This window comes from Panthera uncia, chromosome A2 (assembly GCF_023721935.1).
Source record: "Panthera uncia isolate 11264 chromosome A2, Puncia_PCG_1.0, whole genome shotgun sequence".
Classification (NCBI taxonomy): Eukaryota; Metazoa; Chordata; class Mammalia; order Carnivora; family Felidae; genus Panthera; species Panthera uncia.
Genome location: NC_064816.1, coordinates 74984964 through 75007585, shown reverse-complemented (window position 1 = coordinate 75007585; position 22622 = coordinate 74984964). Strand labels below are relative to the sequence as shown.

The 22622-nt window shown below is 36.3% G+C and overlaps 1 protein-coding gene and 1 long non-coding RNA gene across 2 annotated transcripts in view; one reads left to right on the top strand and one right to left on the bottom strand.

Moving 5' to 3' along the window:
* The first annotated feature begins 252 nt into the window (after window positions 1–252).
* LOC125930777 (uncharacterized) lies at window positions 253–4579 on the top strand. The gene is made up of 2 exons (XR_007460237.1): window positions 253–965; window positions 4243–4579. It is a non-coding gene; the product is annotated as an uncharacterized LOC125930777 (long non-coding RNA).
* NAMPT (nicotinamide phosphoribosyltransferase) overlaps window positions 2873–22622 on the bottom strand; it is a 37413-nt gene continuing 17663 nt past the window's right edge. Inside the window, exons 4-11 of the mRNA XM_049642804.1 lie at window positions 21184–21312; window positions 17119–17277; window positions 16270–16406; window positions 11175–11400; window positions 10249–10368; window positions 7384–7524; window positions 6165–6299; window positions 2873–3948 (exon numbers count right to left, since the gene is read on the bottom strand). Of these exons, the coding sequence (XP_049498761.1) occupies window positions 3838–3948; window positions 6165–6299; window positions 7384–7524; window positions 10249–10368; window positions 11175–11400; window positions 16270–16406; window positions 17119–17277; window positions 21184–21312 (1158 nt within the window). The 3' untranslated portion in view covers window positions 2873–3837. The remainder of the gene's footprint in view (window positions 3949–6164; window positions 6300–7383; window positions 7525–10248; window positions 10369–11174; window positions 11401–16269; window positions 16407–17118; window positions 17278–21183; window positions 21313–22622) is intronic.

Sequence of the window (22622 nt, the reverse complement as noted above, 5' to 3'; positions counted from 1 at the left end):
AAGCACCCCACCCCTTCCTTGTGAAAGCCAGCCAGTTTCTCCACAGGCGCTTTGGACCCCATCCTCTTCCAACCTTGTATGGAACCCAAAAGCATCACTGATTCCTTTTGGCTCTCTTATCTTTAACTTCTCCCTCTTGCCGGGTCCTTTTTAGAAAGTAAAGCAGTAGCTAAAACGGGAAAGGGAGACACATTGTTGCTTCATTCTCTCCTTTTCATGTCCAAAATTCATAGTTTTGTAAGATAGCTTCTTTCTGCCATGTGCTGCTTCAGCTGCTGTGGAGGGAATGTTTGCAAGCCACTGGTATTTCCCGGTTAAATTCGGTCGATGCTTTTAATCCCTCACTCTACTTGGTCTCTCAGCAGCATTCCGTACCGTGCCGAAAAACTCCCTTCTTCCTTTACTCCTCCTGGTTTTCCTCTCATCTCTTCAGCTACCACTTGTCAGTCTCCTTTGCCTTCTTACCTTCTGCCACTTAACTTTTGTAGCGTTCCTCTGGTTTTTCCCTCAGTTTTCTTTTCCTTGTACTCTACAGCAGGTTTTCTACTTTAAAGGGCCATAAAGTAAAATCATTGGGCTTTGCAGGGTACAAAGTCTGTCTTTAGCAACTTCTCAACTCTGTTATGGTAGCGTGAAAGCGGCCATAAACAAGAATTAGACTAATGGGCATGGCTTATTCCAAAAGCCTCTGTTTACAAAAACAGACGGGCTGGATTTTGCATGTGGTGTGCCAGGCCATATTTTATATGCTTCCTAGTGAGGTACCCTTTCACGTGTCCCCATATCTGTATATCCAGCTACCTAACATCCACATCTAAGTGTCTCTATAGCATCTCATGAAAGATCTTAACCTAGAAATTCTGCCCTTTCCCTCCAGATCTGGTCTCTCTCCAGTGTCCTTAATAAGAGGCACTGCCATTCAGATGGTTGCACAAGGCAGAAAATAGAGGAGTACCTAAAAGAGGGTAAGTCTAGAAATGGCCATTATTTGAAGCACACAGTCAAATTTAACATTTCGCTAATAGAGCTAAACTTTATTTCCATGTTAATTACATGTTTATATTTGATGTTGTATACATATTAGAATTAACATACAACTTGGAGAAAAGCTGAGCGTTCTCCACTGAATGGGTTAAAAAGGAATGTAAAACTACAAAATACTTGTTTAAGTGCTGAATTCTAAATTATGGCAAACAGAACAATAATTACCTTGCCATTTTTCTCTTTCTGGTTTTCCAAGATGAATTTTGTTATAAAATATTTTTCATAACAATTTATTTCAAGAAAGGAAATAAGGGATTAAAACCATTTGACTTTAAGTATAGAGTACAAATAAAGAGTCTTAACACAGAACTCCTATCTTCTATTTAAAATACAAATACTTCATGATAGTATGAATTGAGAGGGATTAACTGATGTCAACTGCAAATCTAAGGACCTAAGCAAACCCATACATGCCATTTGCTTTTGTCTGGAAGAGTTAGACTGATTGAAAGGTGACACACAGTGGAATCCTATTTGAGAACTATGTTAACCATTTGCTACTGAGAATGGGGATGGCCAAATACTAAGTGCTTAGTGACAAATTCAGATTCATTGGTTCCAAGTGGCTAAAATAATTAATCATTCCACCTCTTCTACAATCTACGGCCATGTACAAGTGTAGATTTTTTAAAAGTAAAACTCCAGCTACTCTGAAACTGCTGAAAGTCCCAGCACACAAAGAATACTGTTTATAGAATTCCCATGTTTAAAGAAAACCAAAATTATGGATGGTTTATCAAAGTTGTTATTTGGTAATAAATATGGTTTTTTAAATTCTCTAACCCCCATCACATTTTGTGAAGAAAGTTGTGTTCTTCTTAATATTACTAATTTTTAGATACATTTAAAAGAATCAGCTTAAAACTATTTTCCACCAGGAATTACAGGATGAAAACTCTTAATAAAAGTAAATAATGCTTATTGTTCTCATTAAACAAGGGTTTAGAATCATCTGCAAAAACCATGTTCTTTTTAATGATGTTTATAGGAGACATTTAACAGACTTCTACTTCGATTAGTCCACTGATAAATACCTTCTCATGTAACTGTTTAGGACAGATGATTTATGGCTTTTCAGTATTTAAAATTTCACATTTAATGTCATGTTAAAGCTTTCAGAAATCAGTCTTCCAAGATGAGATGTTTAAATAAAAGAAAGGATAAAAGAGACAAACTCCTTATCAACAAAGCTTCCTCCCTTCCCCAAACTCAACATTTCTCTTATACTTCAAGGCACGCTCCTCTTCTTAGACCCCAGCGGTCAACAAACTTTTTCTGCAAAAGGGCCAGGTAATAAACATTTCAGGCTTTGTGGGTCATATGGTCACTATGTAACTACTTGACTTCTGTGCTGCCCTGAGAAAGCAGTCATAGACATAGGTATTTACAAAAATAGCAGTCTGAATTTGGCCTGCAGGCCTTAGTCGGCCTCCTGCCTTAGAACAACAGATATAAATAAAACAGAATCATTAAAAAACCAAACCTGGTCTCTAGTCAGATGACTGACTCAGAATCTAGCAGTTAATCACTCTAGAACATTTTGATGTTGAACGCTTTGCTTTGCATGTAGCCAACTTACTATTTTTGGTTAAGACTTTTCTATTCAAACTTATGTCCTCATGCTTTAATTTATCCTCATTTAAGAACCTGCTTATTATCTTATTATTTATGGAGGGATTCAGTTTAATAAATGATGTCCATACAATTTAATATTCAATTTAATTTTTAAAAAAACTTAATGAAAAATATAACAGAATCAAAACATTTAAAATAAGTACACTCACTACCCAGTCCAGTAATTCATTTCAGTCATATCAACTATAGAATAGGAAAAATAAATTCCGAAGTGTAATTACTTTAAAATACACTACTTCCACTTTTGTTAATATTTTACATTTATGTATATATTCTGTAGTGGAAGCAGAAATTCTCTCTAAAAACATCTCCTTAAAATCTTGAGGTGCATGTTAGAGCCACAGGCAATATCTGACATATAAAATTGCAGTACAGGCCTTCAAATTTGGCATTTCACTGGTACAATACAATGACCAACATATATAATCACTGTACAGTGCCTAGACATTCCAGTAAGAACCATTATTTTCTTTAATGTAGAATGATTAATACATATTCTACAAGGGGCAGTGAGGTTAGTAATTCTATAGGGTATGTCCTGACATAACTTTCAAATTGTACAATAACACAAACAACTCGTTAAGGCCATGTTTTATTTGCTGATTAATGGACAAAAGGCAATGTAATTTATTTTCAAGTATTTTCTTGAAAGTCTGTGCTCATAAAAATCATGAAAAGTTGGAAAGACTGTTGAATCACTGAAACTTTAAATATATCTTACACAATCTTGTTTGTACAAAAATACAAGTTAAATATAAACATAAAGCAATCAATGATAATTTTATGCAAATCTGTTTTATGTGATCTTCAGTTATATATAAAAGTTTCTGGGTTCGGTTATTTGTGAAAAGATCAATACCAGATAGAATTACTATCTATTGGCAAAGGGCCCTAAAAAGCTTACTTATCATTAATCTTTTACATGGTTAAGTGCATTTCCTAATTTGAGATCACCTAAACACTGGAAAAAAACAAAAAATGAAAGGGCAGTATGTCCATAAACCAACAAATAATTTGGCTGTAATGTATCATAAAACACAAAGAAACCCCCCACATCTGTACAATAAACATGATTACATACTCACACGCTGGTGCACACGTGCATGCATGCACATGTACACACACACGCAGGCGAGCACGCACACCCAGTCATAAACCCTAATGAGGCGCTACTTCCAGTTCGATATTCAGCTCTGCATTTTTTCTGATTTCATCAAATGAATAGCTTTTTGTCACCTTCCCATTCTTGAAGACAGTATGGAGAAGATCCTGCACAAATATAATAAGACTAAAATGTAACCGTTATATCAGACGATCAAGCAAAATAAGTTAAGGCTTTGAGGAGTCAGACTCACTAGTCAAATACAGAGATGTTTGATGGCATTCAAATTATGAATGTTTACACGCAGTGCTGGTGGAGTAGGCGGAAAGCATGGCACTATCTAAAATGGCTATGTAGAAATATTTAGCTTTTATATAAAGCAATAATCTAAATATTCGTAAAAGTTTTCCTTGAAGGGAAAACACGAAAACGGTAGCTGATCCTTCTCTTTATTTTTCCAGGTGGAAGATGCTTATTGCTTGGTTGCCCAGAAGAATCATGGCTGTTGCTGATAATTATGACTGACAGCAAGGAAAGCCTGCCAGGCCCTCCCTTGTTCCTAGACAACAGACTCAACACTGATTAAACTTACAACCCTGGAATTTAATAAATTTCCTAGTCACTGAGTTTTGGACTTAGAACAACAACAAAAAAACATAAAAAAAAAAAGAAACCAAACCAGAAACAGAAGTAAGTATTGGCTTCTTGATGAATGCTCAATGACGGATTTAAAAACTCGGTGTGTATTCCAGAAGTTACTGATACACGTAATCCATTTGATCGATGCAAGGGTAACAACAGTCAACTGAGAAAACTGAATTCCCTTTTAAGTCTGAGAAAGCCACTTTCGTCTCCCTAAGAAATTGTCTGCCCTTGGTTTCCTTTGAAAAATCGACAGATGTAATCTGTTGTGCCTAAGTTTTCCATCAAGATTGAGGTGCATAACCTTTTCTTTCATAAAGTTAAATATCATCAAGGAATGGTGGTTCCTATTCTTAAAATGCCTAGATGATTATAACTGATTACTGCCTCAGATGTTCTAGGGTGTCATTTACATACTCTTGAAATCAATGCATTTTAAAGCCATTGTTGGGGCTTTGTCTACACTGACTTTATCAGTCCATCTGGACACACTCACTCGGCAAACTCTCAGTAGCTACAAGAGTTCAGTGAATGCTACTCAATGACCTGAACAACAGGCTATATTGAAAAGTTTGTTTAGGAACTTATTTTTCATTAAATACAGAAAAATGTTCAGTTCTAGCTCAAAACTTAGTATCACATATACCATAAGTAGAATATCTGAAATGGTATAAAGAATCTACAGTGATAAATTAGTTTTATGTTTGGAGCAGTTTTCCTCTAAAAATGAGTTTTTTTCAATCCAGCGGCTAAAATACACTTTGTAGCTTCTGAGTTTACAAATATAAGTGTATTTTTTATGTTAAAGAGCATCAGATCATATGGACCACTTAAGCATACCATAAACTTTTCCAGTTTGGTTGACTTGAATCAGAAAACTTGGTTTAATGTAGGTTTCACCTATTATTATTATTATTATTATTATTATGTAATCAGAATCCAGTCATAATGTTTTCACATCTTATATTAAGATAACATAATCTGCTTTTGTAGCCCAGAATTGCTGTGAGAAGCACAGGAGACTACAGAAAACCATCTCAACTGGATTCTGTTAAGTTTTTAAAAAATGGGATTATCTTTCAACACCTTAGAATTTGGATAGCCCTTCCTTTATTAAATTACCAGTTTTACAACATAAATAGCTTCCTTTAAGTATTTTTAGCCGTTCCTTTTCAGAAAGGACTCGCTGCCAAGTTGGCACTGACAGTACGGTGGAGTACACGAGGGCTTGCTGAAGTTCATCAGCCACTACCCTGCTGCTCACTGTGTGGATGAACTTTTGCTTTTTTATGAAATGTCCTAGTTTGTCACCCATTGTATGCACAGTTCTTATTTATGATCTAGCTCCTTCTTGGTTTTCATCTTATTTTGGTTGCTAGGTTAGCAACCGCACACGTTTTATAGCAAAAGTACTTTGTCCTTCAATAAAAAAACGTTCTGGAGATACTTTAAAAATGCAACGTAAGAGGGGCGCCTGGGTGGCGCAGTCGGTTAAGCGTCCGACTTCAGCCAGGTCACGATCTCGCGGTCCGTGAGTTCGAGCCCCGCGTCAGGCTCTGGGCTGATGGCTCGGAGCCTGGAGCCTGTTTCCGATTCTGTGTCTCCCTCTCTCTCTGCCCCTCCCCCGTTCATGCTCTGTCTCTCTCTGTCCCAAAAATAAAAATAAAAAATGTTAAAAAAAAAAAAAATGCAACGTAAGAGCCCGCTTTCATAAAATGGAAGATCAGCAAAGATAACATACATGACCATATTCCTCAAGGTCTCCTTTTCCTTCCTCAAGTGTAACAAAATTCCCTGCTGGTGTCCTATGTAAAGATAATCGGCCCTTTTTGGATCTTTTGTTGGGATCAGCAACGGGGTCCTTGAAGACATTAATCTGGAAGAAAGAGAAATAAAAGACTAATCAGGAATGTTATTCCCATTAAAGAACAAAGTTTATACATAATTTATATATAAACCTAAGGCACTTTATTGGTATAACTAAACGAATCCACATCGAGCTTTTAGAAACAGAACTCTAGCCTCTGTTGGAAGACAGAGTCCTCTGTTAGGGAAAAGGGTTATGAACAAAATTGAAGTCTTGAATATCCTTTCTAACATTCCAGTACAGCACATGCAGGCTATTGGGAAAAGAAAACAAAAAAAAACTATGTCAACTGTATTATATAATCTGTGGCAAGGGAACTAAGATTTTTACTAAGGTAAAGGCTTCCATTCCATACTCCATAACTTTTCCTTTTGTTACCTTTTACTTTATTCCTTGTTACTATGAAAAGCAAAGACCTAGAGAACCTGAGGAGAACACAAGGTTTGTTTAAAGAGCAGAAAGGTAGGAGGCCAACATAATAGAAGCAAGGAGTGATGCTCTGGAGGAGAAGCAGATGAATCAACTCCAAGGTTCCAAAGATAGAGGTGAGGAAAGCAAGGAACCAACCCAGAACCCAGGTGTTCTGAAGAATTCTTAATATCTCCCACTCCCACCTTTGGATCCATAGAGTCTCAAGAGCCTACAAAGATCCTTGTTGTTCAGCTGCCTGAAACAGGCAGCTTGGGGTCCTGTTCTAAGGCTATTAGAACAGGATTCTGGTATCACAACTCCCACTCCATGCTCCACCTTCCTAAAACACTGATGGTGCTTACACACCTGCTTATCTTTCATATATGATGGCTGGGTTAGCTGACATTCCCCTTCAAAATGGTCAACTTTTTGACTCTAATACTGAACCAGTGGGCAATGACTGGCCTGCATTACTTCTCAAATAATCATCTTTTTCCTCCTTTCTCCAAGTCATGTCATTTTTTTTACCTAAGATCTCTTTTCTTTCCTTGCTTTGAGTCAAGGTCAGTGGTACCTGACAACATAGTTTAGGACATATCCTTTGACTACTGCATTCAGTAACTGCATTCTACCTGACACATAAAGAAGGTACTAACACAAGAGTAAAAGTTGAAGGACATACCCCAAGGCCATTGGTTACAACATAGCTACACTTGAAGGAACAATTCAACAGATCTCTTGTTAACTTCTGTAGCAAAGCTCCACCAGAACCGAAAGCAATGTTTTCAATACTCCATTTTTTTTGCTTCATGCCTTCTACAATCTAGAAGATCAAAAAACACTAAGTAATTTGAAAGAGGAAGGAGGTTATTTCCCCCGGGTCATAGTTATGAATAAAGTAAAACATCCTGGAGCCATTTTATAACACCATACACAGTGAAGAGTAAGGCCTACAGAGTTATAGTCCACATTTTCTCTTTCAAAAGACCTACCCACCTTCAAAAATGCCGGGCTGAGGTGTAAGTGCAGAAGGAGGATTTCATTCAGAGCTCCTGAATTTGTTGTGTTGTCACTGTGGCTGTGGTTAGGGTCGGGGGAATGAAGGAAATGAGGGAATGAGAAGTAACTGGTGATAAGACAGGTAAGGTCTTGTGCCGGAAATCTACATGAACACAAATGTGTTGACAGCTGCCAGGCAGACAGTGGAGGACCACTCGTGTGTTTGCTCAGGAGAGCTGGGTTGTGTACGGGGTGACCTCCTGCGGGTATGGCTGTGGAGTCAAGGATTCACCTGGTGAATTGTGTCTAACACAAAAGAGATTTTTGCCTCTTTACTGAAATAAGTGGATTCATTCTGGTACACAAGAACCCCAGAGTGGGGTTATACCATCAACTTCATGACATGTCACAGGGAAGAATGACCATGAAGAGCCAAGTTCAAAAGTGAGGCTGACAATGAGAGAAGTTTGAAGTTAAACAGATTTTTCATTGTGTCAAAATTAAGGCATCTACTATATGTAGGAAGCAAAACCATATGGTTCCTTTTCCTACTTCGGAAAACTTATTTTGAGTCCCCTTCAGGATGAAGAAAGCAGGTATTACCCTTTATGTAAACCAACACACAAGTGCATCTGCATTAACACAAACTGGCACTGGTGAAACCTTGGTCAGGGATGAATAAAGAGTACCTGTCTCAATATTTAACTCCTTGTTTGTAAAGTTTAAAAAAAAAAAAAAAGTTCAAGTTTTAAACTCAGTTCAACTTAAAAAAATGCACTTGCATTCTCAGCATTTAAAAAAAAAAAAAGGAAAGGAAACTTTGGTTTTTAAAGGGAAGTTCAAATACCTGACTGAACCACCTGACTTTTAAAGAGCTGAATGCCAGGTCTGAGCCATGAGAAGAGCTAATGGGTTTTCTGACAATGGCACAGGTCCCTGCCCATGATGTTTCATCTGAAAGAGGGTGAAATGTGGGTGACAGCACCTGCTAAACCGGCTAAAATGCAGGTATGGGTAACAGTTCTTAACTGATGATGAAGTAAGAAACCCTTACATTAGCTAAGGAGACAACAGCTATTAAAAAAATGCCCGCTGAGATTTCTATACTTAGGTCTTCCTCCTCATTGTGGACTTTATGCCTTCCTTCCTTCTCACATGGAAGCCCCTAATGTCCCAACACCAAATCACTTAGAGGAGTTTGGGGAGTTTCCACTTTTCTTAGGTAAAGCGGTTTGGGAGAGCTGGGTGGAAAAAACCTCATTTCTGTAACTGCAAGCGATCTATTCCAGAAACCTCATTCTGGAACTTTACATGCACATCACCACAGAAACAGTTTGTTATATGCAATAGTTCTTTCTTTTATATGGATCATTTGGAACACAAACTATTTACAGTTTGGATACTGCCCTTACTCTCACCACACCAAATTCTTGCAAACAGAAAAATCCTTTAATAAACTTGTGTTATGAAAATGGATACCATCTGAGGCTGATAGACGTTAAAATATCAGTGGTTTTACGATAGTAGTCTAAATTATAATATCAAATGATAGCCTTAATTTTTATGGAGTATTTTAGGTATTTGTTAAAATGAAATAATAGCTCTTTAAAAGCTTATTTGGGGGAAAAAGAGGCAAAAGTTTTAAGATAATAGAACACTGTTTGGCTAAATCTAACAGTAACAGTGATGACAGTTAATGTTTAGAAGAGGTGATAAACCATTTTATACTTTTTAAGAAAGCATACATTAATACCATTCAAGTTTTATAATAAATTGTCAAGTATGTGCAGCTCCATTCCAATAAAACACACCTACTTAAGCAGTGTCAAAATGTTTTGTTTTATATACAAGGAAATGTTGTTTAGCATTTTGTTTCATGCTGACGCTTCTTCAGGCTCATCATCAAGGGTGCCCAATTAAGGACAGAGAGTAGTTAAGTGTGGTATGGCTGATACACCTAGACCTTAACTCACTAGTACAGCTGCCTGTTGAAACATGGGTTTGTTTGCACCAGTCCACTTATACACAGATTTTTTTTGATAAATACAGTATAGTACTATAAATGTATTTTCTCTTCCTTAATTTTCTTAATATTTTACCTAATATTTTTTCTAATAAAATATCTATTATATATAATTATATAAAAGAAATATTTCTTTTGTCTAGCTTACTAGGAATACAGTATATAATACAGTACATAATACATATATACATGTTAATCAACTGTTGATGTTACTGTAAGGCTTCTGGTCAATGGCATTCTTCTAGGAGTTAAGTTTTGGTAGAGTCAAAAGTTATACATGGATTTTTTTACTGTGTGGGATATAGGGGACTGTCCATGACCCTAACCCCTGCGCTATTCAAGGGTCAACTGCGTTTATTACAAACTTTAAGCAATTAACAGAAAAGACATATGCTATCATTATGCTTTTCACATTTATGAAAAGAATCACAACTATGTTTAAATCATTAATGTGCTATTTATCAAACCAATAAAGAGCTTAATTATAAGGGTTGCCTTATTGGACCTTTAATATAAAACACATACCTCTTGTAGAGTATTAATATCTACTCCATCCCCTTGAATAATTCTAAGATAAGGTGGTAGCAACTTGTAGCCCTTTGAGTTCTCAGTAATAGGGAACTTCTTACCCAGAATATCCAAAACCTGTAGGGGAAAATACACATACAACACAAAATAACAAACTCAAAAAAAGTGTGAAAAGGTTTCAAAGTTAAAAAAAAAAAAAAAAAAAAAAAAGGACTTTGCTGGGGCGCCTGGGTGGCTCAGTCCCAACTCTTGGTTTCTGCTCCGGTCACGATCTCATGGTTCATGAGATTGACCCCACATCTGGAGAGAGAGTAATATTTACCATAGGGTTTTCACAGAGATTATATGACATAGCTTAAGTAAAGCACCTAACACAATATTTTTCTAGCAATAGGCATCAAATAACTTGTTCTTATTAATGATTTTTGAAGAAGGCAAACCAAGTCCTAAACACTAAAAAAAACCAAAACAACAATGCTCTACTGAGGATCAACAGTATCTCTAAAGAATCACTACCTGAAAAGTATTTTTGAATTCTTTTTATTCCACATCACCTTCCACATATTTCTTTTGCACTAAAAACTTCAAAGGTATAGCAATGACTTGTAGTAAAGAAAAAACACAAACTTGGTAACAAAAGCACAGGATTAATACTATTAATTTTCAAGGTAAGCAGAAAATATCTGTTCAACAGTATTATCTATTCGACAGTACATAAATAACCCAGAACTGTGGGTATCCTTTTTCTGTTACTAATGTGTGGCCTTGGACAAATTTATTACTCTCCCTGAGCTGCAACTCTAAAATAAGGGGCCTGGTCCAGAAATGGTTCTGAAATGCCATGTGCATGAATGAAACTACAACAGTATTGATACAGTGGGTCCACAGGCATTTTAATAATCAAGTTATGTATTAAAATTTACCTTTAATACAGTGTCCAGAGGATTTCCAGAATCAGGTCTGATTATTAGTGGTGCCTCTGTACTTCTTGACAGTATTAAATGTCTTAGATCTTCACCCCATATTTTTTCACATGCATTGTAAATGTCATAGCTATCGCTGACCACAGATACAGGCACTGATGAAAACTGTGTTACTATATGTTCAAAAGCATCTTTTTCACGGTCTTTCCCCCAAGCTGTTATGGTACTAGAAAACAAAATGAAAATACAGATTTACTTAGGCAGACACATTATCTATTCCTAAATCATATCTGATGTACTACATACTTCTAATACCATCAACACTGCAAAGGTGAGATTTAGTTTACTGAATGCATGTAATAAGGATCATCGACTATTTGGGCCAAACCACCCCTTGGCTGATGTTTAATACTATCAGGAATCTTATTCCTGTCTCATAGTTATTTTAACTCCTATTTTCAACCAACTTTTTGTTTTTGTTTTTTTTGTATTCCTAAACCTACTCATTTAAAATCAGTTAACTAGGGGGTGCTTGGCTGGCACAGCTGGAAGCCTACAACTCTTGACCTCAGGGTTGTGAGTTTGAGCCCCACGCTGGATGTAGAGTTCACTTAAAAAATACAATAAAACTAGTTGACTAAAACAAGCAGCTACTGAATGCACTCTGTACATTATGCCAAGATGTGAGAAACAATGAACACATACTCCCGTTATTTTGCTACGTAACGCAAGGACCTGCTCCCTTCTGTGAACTTTCAAAACCATATACCAATAATAGCAGGGACATACACTAGTTTTTTTTATCTTTAAAACTCCTATACTTAAAGGCAACTACTTAGGCAGTTATTTATACTATACCACACATACATACATACAGCCAACCAACCCTTTACCTGTTATATCTTCAAATGGCCAGTAACAGGCAGTCATTTATTTCATCTATAAAGTTAATATATGCCCAGGGAATGTAAGAATTTTAATACTTAGTTTGAGCAAAACATAATTATGATGGGAAGTAAGATGTGAGTTTCTATTAGGCAAAAACCGTTATAGTGATTTTCACAATGTCCTCAATAATAGTTCTTACTGAATAATTATTTGTAACAAGTACTTCTTGATTAATATAAATCATTTAAAAAATTCTTAAATAGAATCTAATAATGTTGAAAAACTTTTACCAATTCTTCATGCCCAGCAATTTTTCCTTCTCCCTAGTTTTCTAGTCTTCTCCTCTACCCCATCCATTTTCCTAAGTAAAGTAATGGAAAGAGAGCCCATTTCACTTATTATATAACCCCATGTAGGTATAAGTTTATCTCAGAACTGTTTGAAGAGTCATACTAATTTATATTTGAAACTGTTATTTTATTATTTTTTTTCCTAAAGGACTGGGGTAGACTATTTTCCCTTGCTGTCAATGATACACTGATGATAACAGAGCATGTACACTTCAGGGTTATAAAGAGCCAGCTACCCAGAGACTACTCTTATCTGAAACAGAGAGATAGTCTATTTACATAAAACTCATTTTAGAGTGAACACTCTTCTTAACAACTCCAGAGGCTGCTAGTAGTTATGATGCCAACTCCCGACTTCATGCCAACATCTGCAGGCTGAAGGGAAAATTCAGATGCAAAGAAAACCCCCTTCTGTCAACTACTATTGTCCTCTTAATAAGGATGGAGAGAATTAAGCTCAATACCGATGCCAGAGAGCTTTGTAACGTAATAATGACCTCCTACAGGTAGAGCTCCTTGACTACACAGTTCTGTTTCACCAGCAATGCACTGATACAGTCATCTAACTCTGCTGTTTGTATTGTCTAGCAAAGTTCATTTTCAGTCTTTACCTTACTTCCTTTCTCTGGCACTTTAACTTTCCTTTTCCATGACTTCAGTGACCTCTCTCTCATTTTCATTTATTTATTTTTTCCTATTTCTATGGTTCCTTTACAGTCCCCCTCAGAGGTCATGTTCTCCTTCAATCCAACATAGGCTCTGACCTGCACACTTGCTTTCCTCTATACAACTCCCTGTGTGAAAAATATTCAAAGCTTTTAAAAAATCCCCTCATGGTAAGGGTTTCCAGAATCTGTCCCTTAGTCCAGGTTTTTCTTCTGGACTCCAGATCTACTTGTTAGGCAGGGAGATGATTACCTTTATTACGTCATCATCCTGGAGACATTTCCTGCAGCAGCCTCTACATAATCCAATCATAACACCTGTTCTTCTGATGATAGTATATGGAGCTCATAAATATTTGTTCAATGAATTCTCCTAATGCTATTATTCTAATTTCCAGCATCAAATCGATACCTTTCCAAAGTTTGAGGGAAAGGTTACACAATAGCATATTTCTTTTTTTTCTCAATTTCTATTGATTTATTTTGTTTTACTTATATAATTTAACAAGGCAGTTTTACATAAGCTCACATCAACCACAGAATGTAAGCACTTAACCACACGATGTACAATTTTAAATTGGGTTCTATATTAAATAGTCTAATGTCTCTCTTAAATTTTTTGGTCAACCAAACTCTCCCCACATCTTTGGGTTCAGTGTTTTTTTTTTTTTTTTTTTTTTTTTTAACATATGCTTGGCTCAGAATAAGTATGCTCAGAATAAGTAAATCAGGAATATGAAAACCTACTATATGAATAGAAATAATCTGACTATGTGAACTGGTAGAACATTGGGAAGAAAACAGAAAAGTTGTGTTAAAACAATGATAGTGGCATATTTCTAAGCCCAGATTCATACATTCCTTAAGAAAATATTTATAACCATAATGGCAATGCTCTAAACTTTAGAGTTCTCTTATTTTGAAGTTTTTAATTTTTTTTTATTTTAGAGAGAGAGTGTGAGGAGGGGGAAGGAGGAGGGGGGAGGCAGAAGGAGAGGGAATCTTAAGCAGGCTCCACATTTTTCAGCACCCAGCCTGATGCCAGGTTTGATCCCACGACCGTGGGATCACGACCTGAGCCTAAATCAAGAGGTGGACACTCAACTGCTGAGCCACCCAGGTGGCCAAGTGATTTTAGATGTTAGCTCATTTATCCTTAATGACCTTCTGATGTTGGAGACAAAAAATTTTAGCTCTTCCTTTTGTCTGGCTGGATGGAGGAACGGAGGAAGAGAGGGAAGTGACTTGCCCAAGGCCACCCAGAATGTCAGCTGTAGGGTCACTAGGTCACTCAGGTTTCCCAACTTTGACTTCCAAGCTCTTTTCACTATACCATGTATTGTTTAAAAGACTTTTCTATTTAAGAGCATCTGAAATATTTTTATATATTAAAGAGTAAATTTTACAAATGTAGTAAATACTACTGTGAGACTTTAAAATGGATTTCACCCTGTCTTAACATGAAAACCCTAAAGAAGATACCTTTCTTCTCAGATTCATACTTGTGATATTACTACTGTGAAGCAAAACCATCAGTAAGAGTCTAATATATGGATATTCCTTAAGTCCAAAATAAAAATACTGTAACTGTAGAACCAACATCCTTGTGTTCTGACTCTGATGAGTCTCGACTGTCAGAATCCTTAACAAGGGCCCTACTGATACAGCAAGGCTCATAAATATTAGCGGAATCTACCCTCCGCCAGCTCCAATCTGAATCCTCAAGTTCTATCAACTTTGTCTCCTAAGCCATTGCCTGTGTTTAGCCACTTAACATTCACTGAGCCACTTCGTTCTGAACCTTTGTGCATCTCTCCAAATTGTTAGAACAGCTTCCTCTTCAGCCTAATTTCTTATTTCTCTTTTTATCAATTCATAATATGTCCTATCAAAACAACCATCCTAAAATATTTCTCTGATGACAAAGCTGCTTACGCTCAAAACTTTGATGCCCACTCCCATTTAAAAAAGGAATTAGAATAACCTCGCATGATGTGCACATAGTTAACATTCAATGTCAAGATGAATTTAAGGGCGTTTACAGGTTAACCTGTCTTCTGAGTCCAACCCATGTTCCCTACAAAATCTGTTTCAGCCCTTATTCCCAAAGCACAGTCACTCTCCTCTTTCATTCTTGCTCTTTCAAGACAATGTTGGATGTGTGGTAGGCACGCAAAAAAGATTTATTCAGAATGATTGCTCGCTCATGTCTCCCATTAAATTTAACCATTCTTTCAAGAAATGAAGATTTCACATACTGTCTCTATAAAACTTTCTCGGTCCTGCCAGGAAGAGAACATCTTTCCTTTCCTTCCCTTGCACACTAGTGCACTCTAACACCTTAAAAGTACTTAACAGAGCAGAGTGTTTGTAGTGTATTATTTTTATACTGAATATAGGGTCAGTTTTTTATATCTTCCTATCCCTTTTAGCACCCAGTAGATTGCCTTGGATAAAAGCTCAGCTTTATTTTAAAACTCACTGCTGGTTTTAGAACCCTGCAAGATCCGAGTATGAGCAGAACTTACTAAATTTTCCCAAACTCATTACTGTAAGTATTTTTTGCTATTAAGAACCAGAAATCAGGCTTGTCGTACACTGTAAAAACTCCATTGCCTTCCGACAAAGTTATCACAAGGAGCAGGGCAGCCGCAGCCCCTAGTTTAACTTGAGATGTTTAGTTAACGTCACATAAGGAAGCGTAAGAAGGATATGAACTCTCTTCCTTTCATCAAAAGGCCTTACTAGCTTTTCTACAATTGAGGGCACTGGGTCCAAGCGACAGCTTCCAGGGTAAGGTTACGTGAGGTCATGTAGAAAAGCAGGAAAAGGGAAAAAGTGACCAAGTTTTATAGTGAGTGCTTCTAGATTTAACACATGAAACCTATCTGCATATGGCAATAGAGCAGTTGAAAAAGTTCCTAAAATAAAACTTACATGGGAATGTGAGAGTTGAAAGCAAGCTCTTAAATTGTTTTCATGAGGATGGTTCAAAGTTCTCTACCTCGCTGATACTAGTCCTTATGCCTAGTATAAATGCTAAATTTGTATGGCTTAAATTCATGAGGATTTACTGTAGTACCTGGCTCTGAAATTAAGCAAAATATCACTGAATTACCAATACAAGAGTGAAAAAAAATCATTTCAGAAAACAAATGTTTAGATAATAGGCAGATGAAGACAGAATTTTACCTGTGTTCTGCTGCTGGAACAGAATAGCCTGGAACAGGATCTTTCGTTCCATAGTATTTTTTAACAAAAGCAATTCCTGCTACTGTGTCTGTTCCTTTGAAGTTAACCAAATGAGCAGACGCTCCTATGCCAGCAGTCTGGAAAATAAACCATAAACCAAAATCCAAAAAAGAAAAAGACCCATACTTTGAGGTATAAAGCAGCATAGCTCTCAAAGGAATATCTGTCTTCAGATATCCTTAGAGATACCATTATCAGACATAATAGTTCCTTATGGCAAAGATCCAGTTTTTCCTAAATATTTAAGGAGTCAACTGTTACCTCCTCAAAGAAACCTACCAAATAATGACCCACCCCCCCTTTTCCCACCAGCCTCTTTTCCCTTACTCTGTGCCTTGTGCTTCTCTGTAGCATTATCTGACATCTGCTATATTTATTATAATATGTTACACTTAAGTCTGTCCATCCATCATCCATCTAACAGAGAAAGGACAGGGACATTTGCTGAAAGCTTTATTCCAGGTACTCTGAACAGAAGCTAACACATAGTAGGTAGTTTATATATATAATATATATATTACATACATGTATATGTACATGTATACATATGTACATACACGTATATATGTATAATATATATAATATATATGCATATTACATATAATATATATAAAAATATATAATATATATATATTTATAATATATATATATATTGACTGAATCCCTGGAATTTCAAAATGTAGCCTGCTCAGAACCAAGGTCACTATCAAAATTCCCCCCAAATTTATAATGGCAATCTAACCAACAAACCACATTTTATTAAATGAAGTGCATTTCATACTTCCATACCTCTTGGGAAGAAACTCCTCTGTAGCCAAAATCATGTAACTTATACTCCAGACCATCTAAGTTACCAGATGTTTCCAGCAAATAGTTGGCCAATATTTTCTTCTGCTCTCTAGAATTTGTGGCCACTGTGATTGGATACCAGGACTGAACAAGAATAGTCTGTAGTGATAAAATTAATCACAAATATTAGAACATAAAATGCTGAGTTTTTCTGAGGAAACTCCCTGCTTTCTCTGGAGGTATGTCCTAGACCTCCATACTACTGGAAATACTAGTGAGACGTCTCAACCATACTGCAAGATGCCTACCACGTGCATTCCAGAAAGAGTGCACAGCTCAGTTCTCAGCTCAGCAACACAAAGGATAAGCACAGCAGGACCTTAACAGTAGAGAACATCAGATTACCTAGTTTCTATCCAAAGTGCCACAAAGCAAATAATATTACACTCATACTTGGATGTTGAGGCAATTACCATAAAAGTTTCTTTAAAAACATTTTTTTTTTAAGTTTATTTTTATTTTTGAGAGAAAGCACGAGTCAGGGAGGGGCAGAGAGAGAGGGAGACAGAGAATCCCAAGCAGACTCTGTACTGTCAGTGCAGAGCCCGACTCGGGGCTCACACCCACAAATGGTGAGATCATGACCTGAGCCCAAACCAAGATCCGGACACCCAACCAACTGAGCCAACACCTGAGTGCCCCACCGTAGAAGTTTCTAAGTAAGTTAGGCTATCTTCAATTTCTTTACTTGATGTGGACCTGCATCAAACAGTTTATGCAGCAGCACGGGAATACACCTTGAATGGTGTATTGGGTCTAAAGAAGTTACTCATTTACTCCTCTTTATAGTCTTGGACCTAATTTTTCTTAGATCTATTATGACTACTGGTAGGTTATTTAGTTCAGATATACTTTTGCTTAGCACTAGAGAATTCTATTAACTGAGTTATGCTTTACATCCTTGGCTTTTAGCAAGTCACTTTAAGAAAGTCACATGAGGGGCGCCTGGGTGGCTCAGTCAGTTGAGCGTCCGACTTCGGCTCAGGTCATGATCTCACGGTCTGTGAGTTAGAGCCCCACATCGGGCTCTGTGCTGACAGCTCAGAGCCTGGAGCCTGCTTCAGATTCTGTGTCTCCCTCTCTCTGTCCCTCACCTGCTCATGCTCTGTCTCAGAAATAAACATTAAAAAAAAAAAAAATTAAAAAAAAAAGTCACATGAAACATTTCTGCATGTGCTGTAAAACTGTGAGATCACCATCTATTTTACAATTCTTTTTAATAGCAAAAAGGTTTTGTTTTGCTTTTTGGTTGGAAGAAACAGTTAAGTTTAGCTCAATATGTTCATTCCTCAGCCCCTTTGTAAGTCTGAGACACCTTTGCAAAACCTTTAGGCTCTTTTAAACAGGTTTTGAAATCTGACGAGAATTAAGGTTTCTTCGAGCACCAGTATTGATATTGCTAAAGCAATCCAATAATTTTAGTGGGTTTTAAAATTCAGTGTATGGTGAGTAACAATCAAAGGATATTATTAGTAACTTTGAACATACACTGGGAGAGGTTACTGGAAGGAACACTATTATTTAAAATGTTTCAAAACAAGGGTTGCCTGAAGAACAACTTTAAGTTTGTAAATAACAAGTTTGTTGGATTTGGTAACAGATTTCATACACATGGTGGTAAACTTGGGCTGGGGATGGATAAGATTAGGATAAACCTTCTCTAACCCTCACAACAGAAACCCACAAAGGATGCAAAGTTACTATGAAAAAGTCTCTTCTGGAGACTTGGTATCTAGTGTAAACACAATTTTTTATAAAACACAGGATCTGTCAGAAACTAAAATAGGGATTGTGTCAGACCATAAACAACTGTGGCTTAGATAAAAATACCTGGCAAGGACTGAAGTTATTTAAAATCATATACATTAGTAGAATAGAAGGTAAATTTGAGGGAAGTTCTGTTGCAGAAGCAAATAAAAACACGTACCTATGTATGTTTTTTCCCTTCAAAAGCCAGCACTCCCACACTGGATTTTACTTTAAAAAATTTTTATTTTAAATTTTTTTTAAGTTTATTTATTTTGATAGAGAACAGAGGAGGGGCAGAGAGAGTGGGGGAGAGAGAACAGGATCCCAAACAGGCTTCGCACTATCAGTGGGACTCGATCTCACAAAGTCTGAGCCAAAATCAAGAGCTGGACACTCAACTGAGCCACGCAGGCACCCCACATTTAATAATTCTTGTATTAAAAGTGGTATTTCTTTATTTGCTAACAAACTACTCCTCTAAGGGATCTATATATAAAATTTTTTAACTTTATGTTTTAGTGAAATACACCAAAATAATGATTATGACAACAGGTTTTTGGTGGTGGTTGTTTTCAAAGGCTGGTGTTTTTTTCACCTTCTGAAGATAAAGAAAAACATACATGAGGCAGGTGAACTGGGAACTAGTCCTCCATAAATGTCTGCTCTATGGGAATTCCATCAAACACAGGGAAAAGTACTTCTTGACTAAACCCTCAATCAGAAAACAGAAAAAGTGAAAAAAGTGATGATGATTTTCAAAATAAGGTTTATCTGTTTGGGCTCTTCTGGTATTGATGGTAAAAGGATATACGGGTAGACAAGATGTTGTGGTTAAGAACGCTTACTCTTGTGTTTTTAATAATACCATCCTCTTAAAATCACATATTTCCCAGTACAAATTCTGTAACACCTGTACAAAAACTAATAATGAGATAAGTTTTCTTTTACTTTGAGTTCACAGTTAATTCAAAGTTTTAAGACACAGCAGTAAACCATTTAAAATCATTATTTTGGTTAATTGAACATTTTTTTCTGGGGCTATTAGCCTACTATAAGTTAATGTCCCATAAAGAGAAGTTTTAAATTTTCTGTCAACTTAGAAATTGTATTTCAAACACATTCTTGGACCTCTTAATTCCCCTAAATTTTCTAGTCCTTATAAATAACCTCAAATGTATTATTTTACAATACAACAAATGAGCTTAATAAACTAATTAAGATAAAGAATCCGTTCTAAGCACTAAGTAAAAAACACCTCTCAGAAAAGTGGTATTTCTATAGTCACTTTCTAGAATATTTCCTCTAATAGATAAAATCTAAATCGAACTGTTGAGAAGCTAACTAGGTTACATATGTAAATAATATCAAAACTATGAGCACGTGAAGACAGGACTGCTTGGGTCCAAATGAAAGGAAAACAAATAAAAAGCCTTGCAATATAAACTCAGAGTCTATTATGTATCCTCCTTTTTGGACTTAATGATCAGCAAGTGTTGAGTGTGTTTAGATGAGACATATCAGGTAGTAAAGCCTCAGCTCTAAACTGATTAGATAATGAAGAAAGCTGTTAAAAATCTGAACAAAATTCCCTTTGTATAATTAGAACAGAATATCCACAAAATATCTTAAATTACTAAAAATATACCTGTGCTGTTTTTCTCAGTTTTTTCTATGACAACATAGATTTCAGATTGCAACAAACGAGACGGAAGCCAACTGAGCCTTACCGGTACTAGTTCTTAATAATTTCACACAGATAAAGTCTTAGAATGTTAGATTTTGCTGGAAGGAACCTTAAAGATTATTTAGTTCAACTGTCATTTTTTAAATGAGGAAACTAAGGCCTGGAAAGATTTAGTAAATTGTAGATTACACAGCTTTATCAGCAGCAATTTTAAAACTAGAATCCCAGTTGAATGGTTTTTACATCTTCAATTAATGTTTTTTTTTTCAATATGTGAAGTTTATTGTCAAATTGGTTTCCATACAACACCCAGTGTTCATCCCAAAAGATGCCCTCCTCAATGCCCATCACCCACCCTCCCCCCCTCCCACCCCCCATCAACCCTCAGTTTGTTCTCAGTTTTTAAGAGTCTCTTATGCTTTGGCTCTCTCCCACTCTAACCTCCTTTTTTTTTTTCTTCCCCTCCCCCATGGGTTTCTGTTAAGTTTCTCAGGATCCACATAAGAGTGAAAACATATGGTATCTGTCAATTAATGTTAAATAAAAATTAAAAACAAAACAAAACAATTCACCTCGATCCAATTTGTAAGCCAGTAACACTCTGGATCTGTGTTTTCCACTGTGAAGAGAACATTTCCTCGGGGAATGACATAGCCCTCAGGAACAGCTTTTATTTCTATTGGAAGATGCCCATCATATTTCTGGTAAAAGACAATAATGAAATTATTCATTCAGCAAATGATAATCAGATACCTGCTTTAATAGGTTCTTCATATTTTACAGAAGCTAAACTTACTGTCACAGAAACTGCAATTGTACATGTTATTATATTGCTAGTAATATCCTCATTCTCTTAAAATTAGCTAAGATGATTTAACAGTTTAGACACCGACATTAATTTTTACATTTTATGTAGTCCAAGTACTTCTGCTAAGAACATTTCTACCAGAAGACAGAGATAATCTCAAACTGGTCAAAACAAAAAAGTTGTTTTTTCTCAAGATTTCAAAAAAAAAGAAGAGTTTATTCCAACATATTCCAAAAATTTTCCAAGAACACTCCTTCTTCTAGTCGCCATTTTTGTAAAACAAAAGCTAAATACTAAAAGATAAAATAAGGGACTACTATTAAAGAGCAACACGAACAAAATAATGTCAAACAAAAAAAGGAAAAAAAAGAGAGAGAGGTCCCTGACAGTACAAGAACCTTAAGCAGGTTTTCCCTTTATTCTGTTTTCGTAGAGTGGATAGACCAATCATTAAGTATACTTTCTAGAGCTTTGGCAATGAATATCCAAGTACAACAATTCTCTCCAAAACTAGGCTGCAACATATTTGCTACAGACTATGTGATCAGATATTTAATTACACCCCCCTTCTTTTAAAGGTAAGGGCTGTGGCTACATTTTGGCTAGGAAGGCAAATTATTTCAGAAATCCTAGTAGTTTTTATGTGATTTGGGACAGGTAAATAGATAAAAGTCTGTTTAATGAGAAGCACTGGAAGTCTCACGATACAAAAGAAAGAATACTGCCTTAGAAATCCCAGCTCGGACTCAACAATCTGGACTCAGACTGTGGGCAAGTCATTCAACATTTCTCGTCTCAGACTATTCTTTCAACAGGGTTAGATAAGACCATCTCTAGGTTAGATCCCTGCGATTCTCTGAACATAAAAAATCAAAAGATTTATCACCCTGGCTACTGGGAATTATATATAGCCTAACACTTATCTATTCCTATTCTCTTCCCAACAAACCAAATAGGGTAAGTGCAGGAATTAGCCCCCAGATTTTACTGACCTTACTTAAGATACGGGGAAATTATACCACAGAGTGCTTACTTGACTTCTTCAAAGACCCATAAGTAAAAAATAGTAAAACTCAGTATGACAACATAGGCCTGAAAGTTAAAGTATTTGTAATTATTTTGTTGATGATAGTCTACAATGGAAAAGACATTTGTTTTTAAGATATAAATGAATTAACACTTAACGCGCCAAGATGCCTAAAG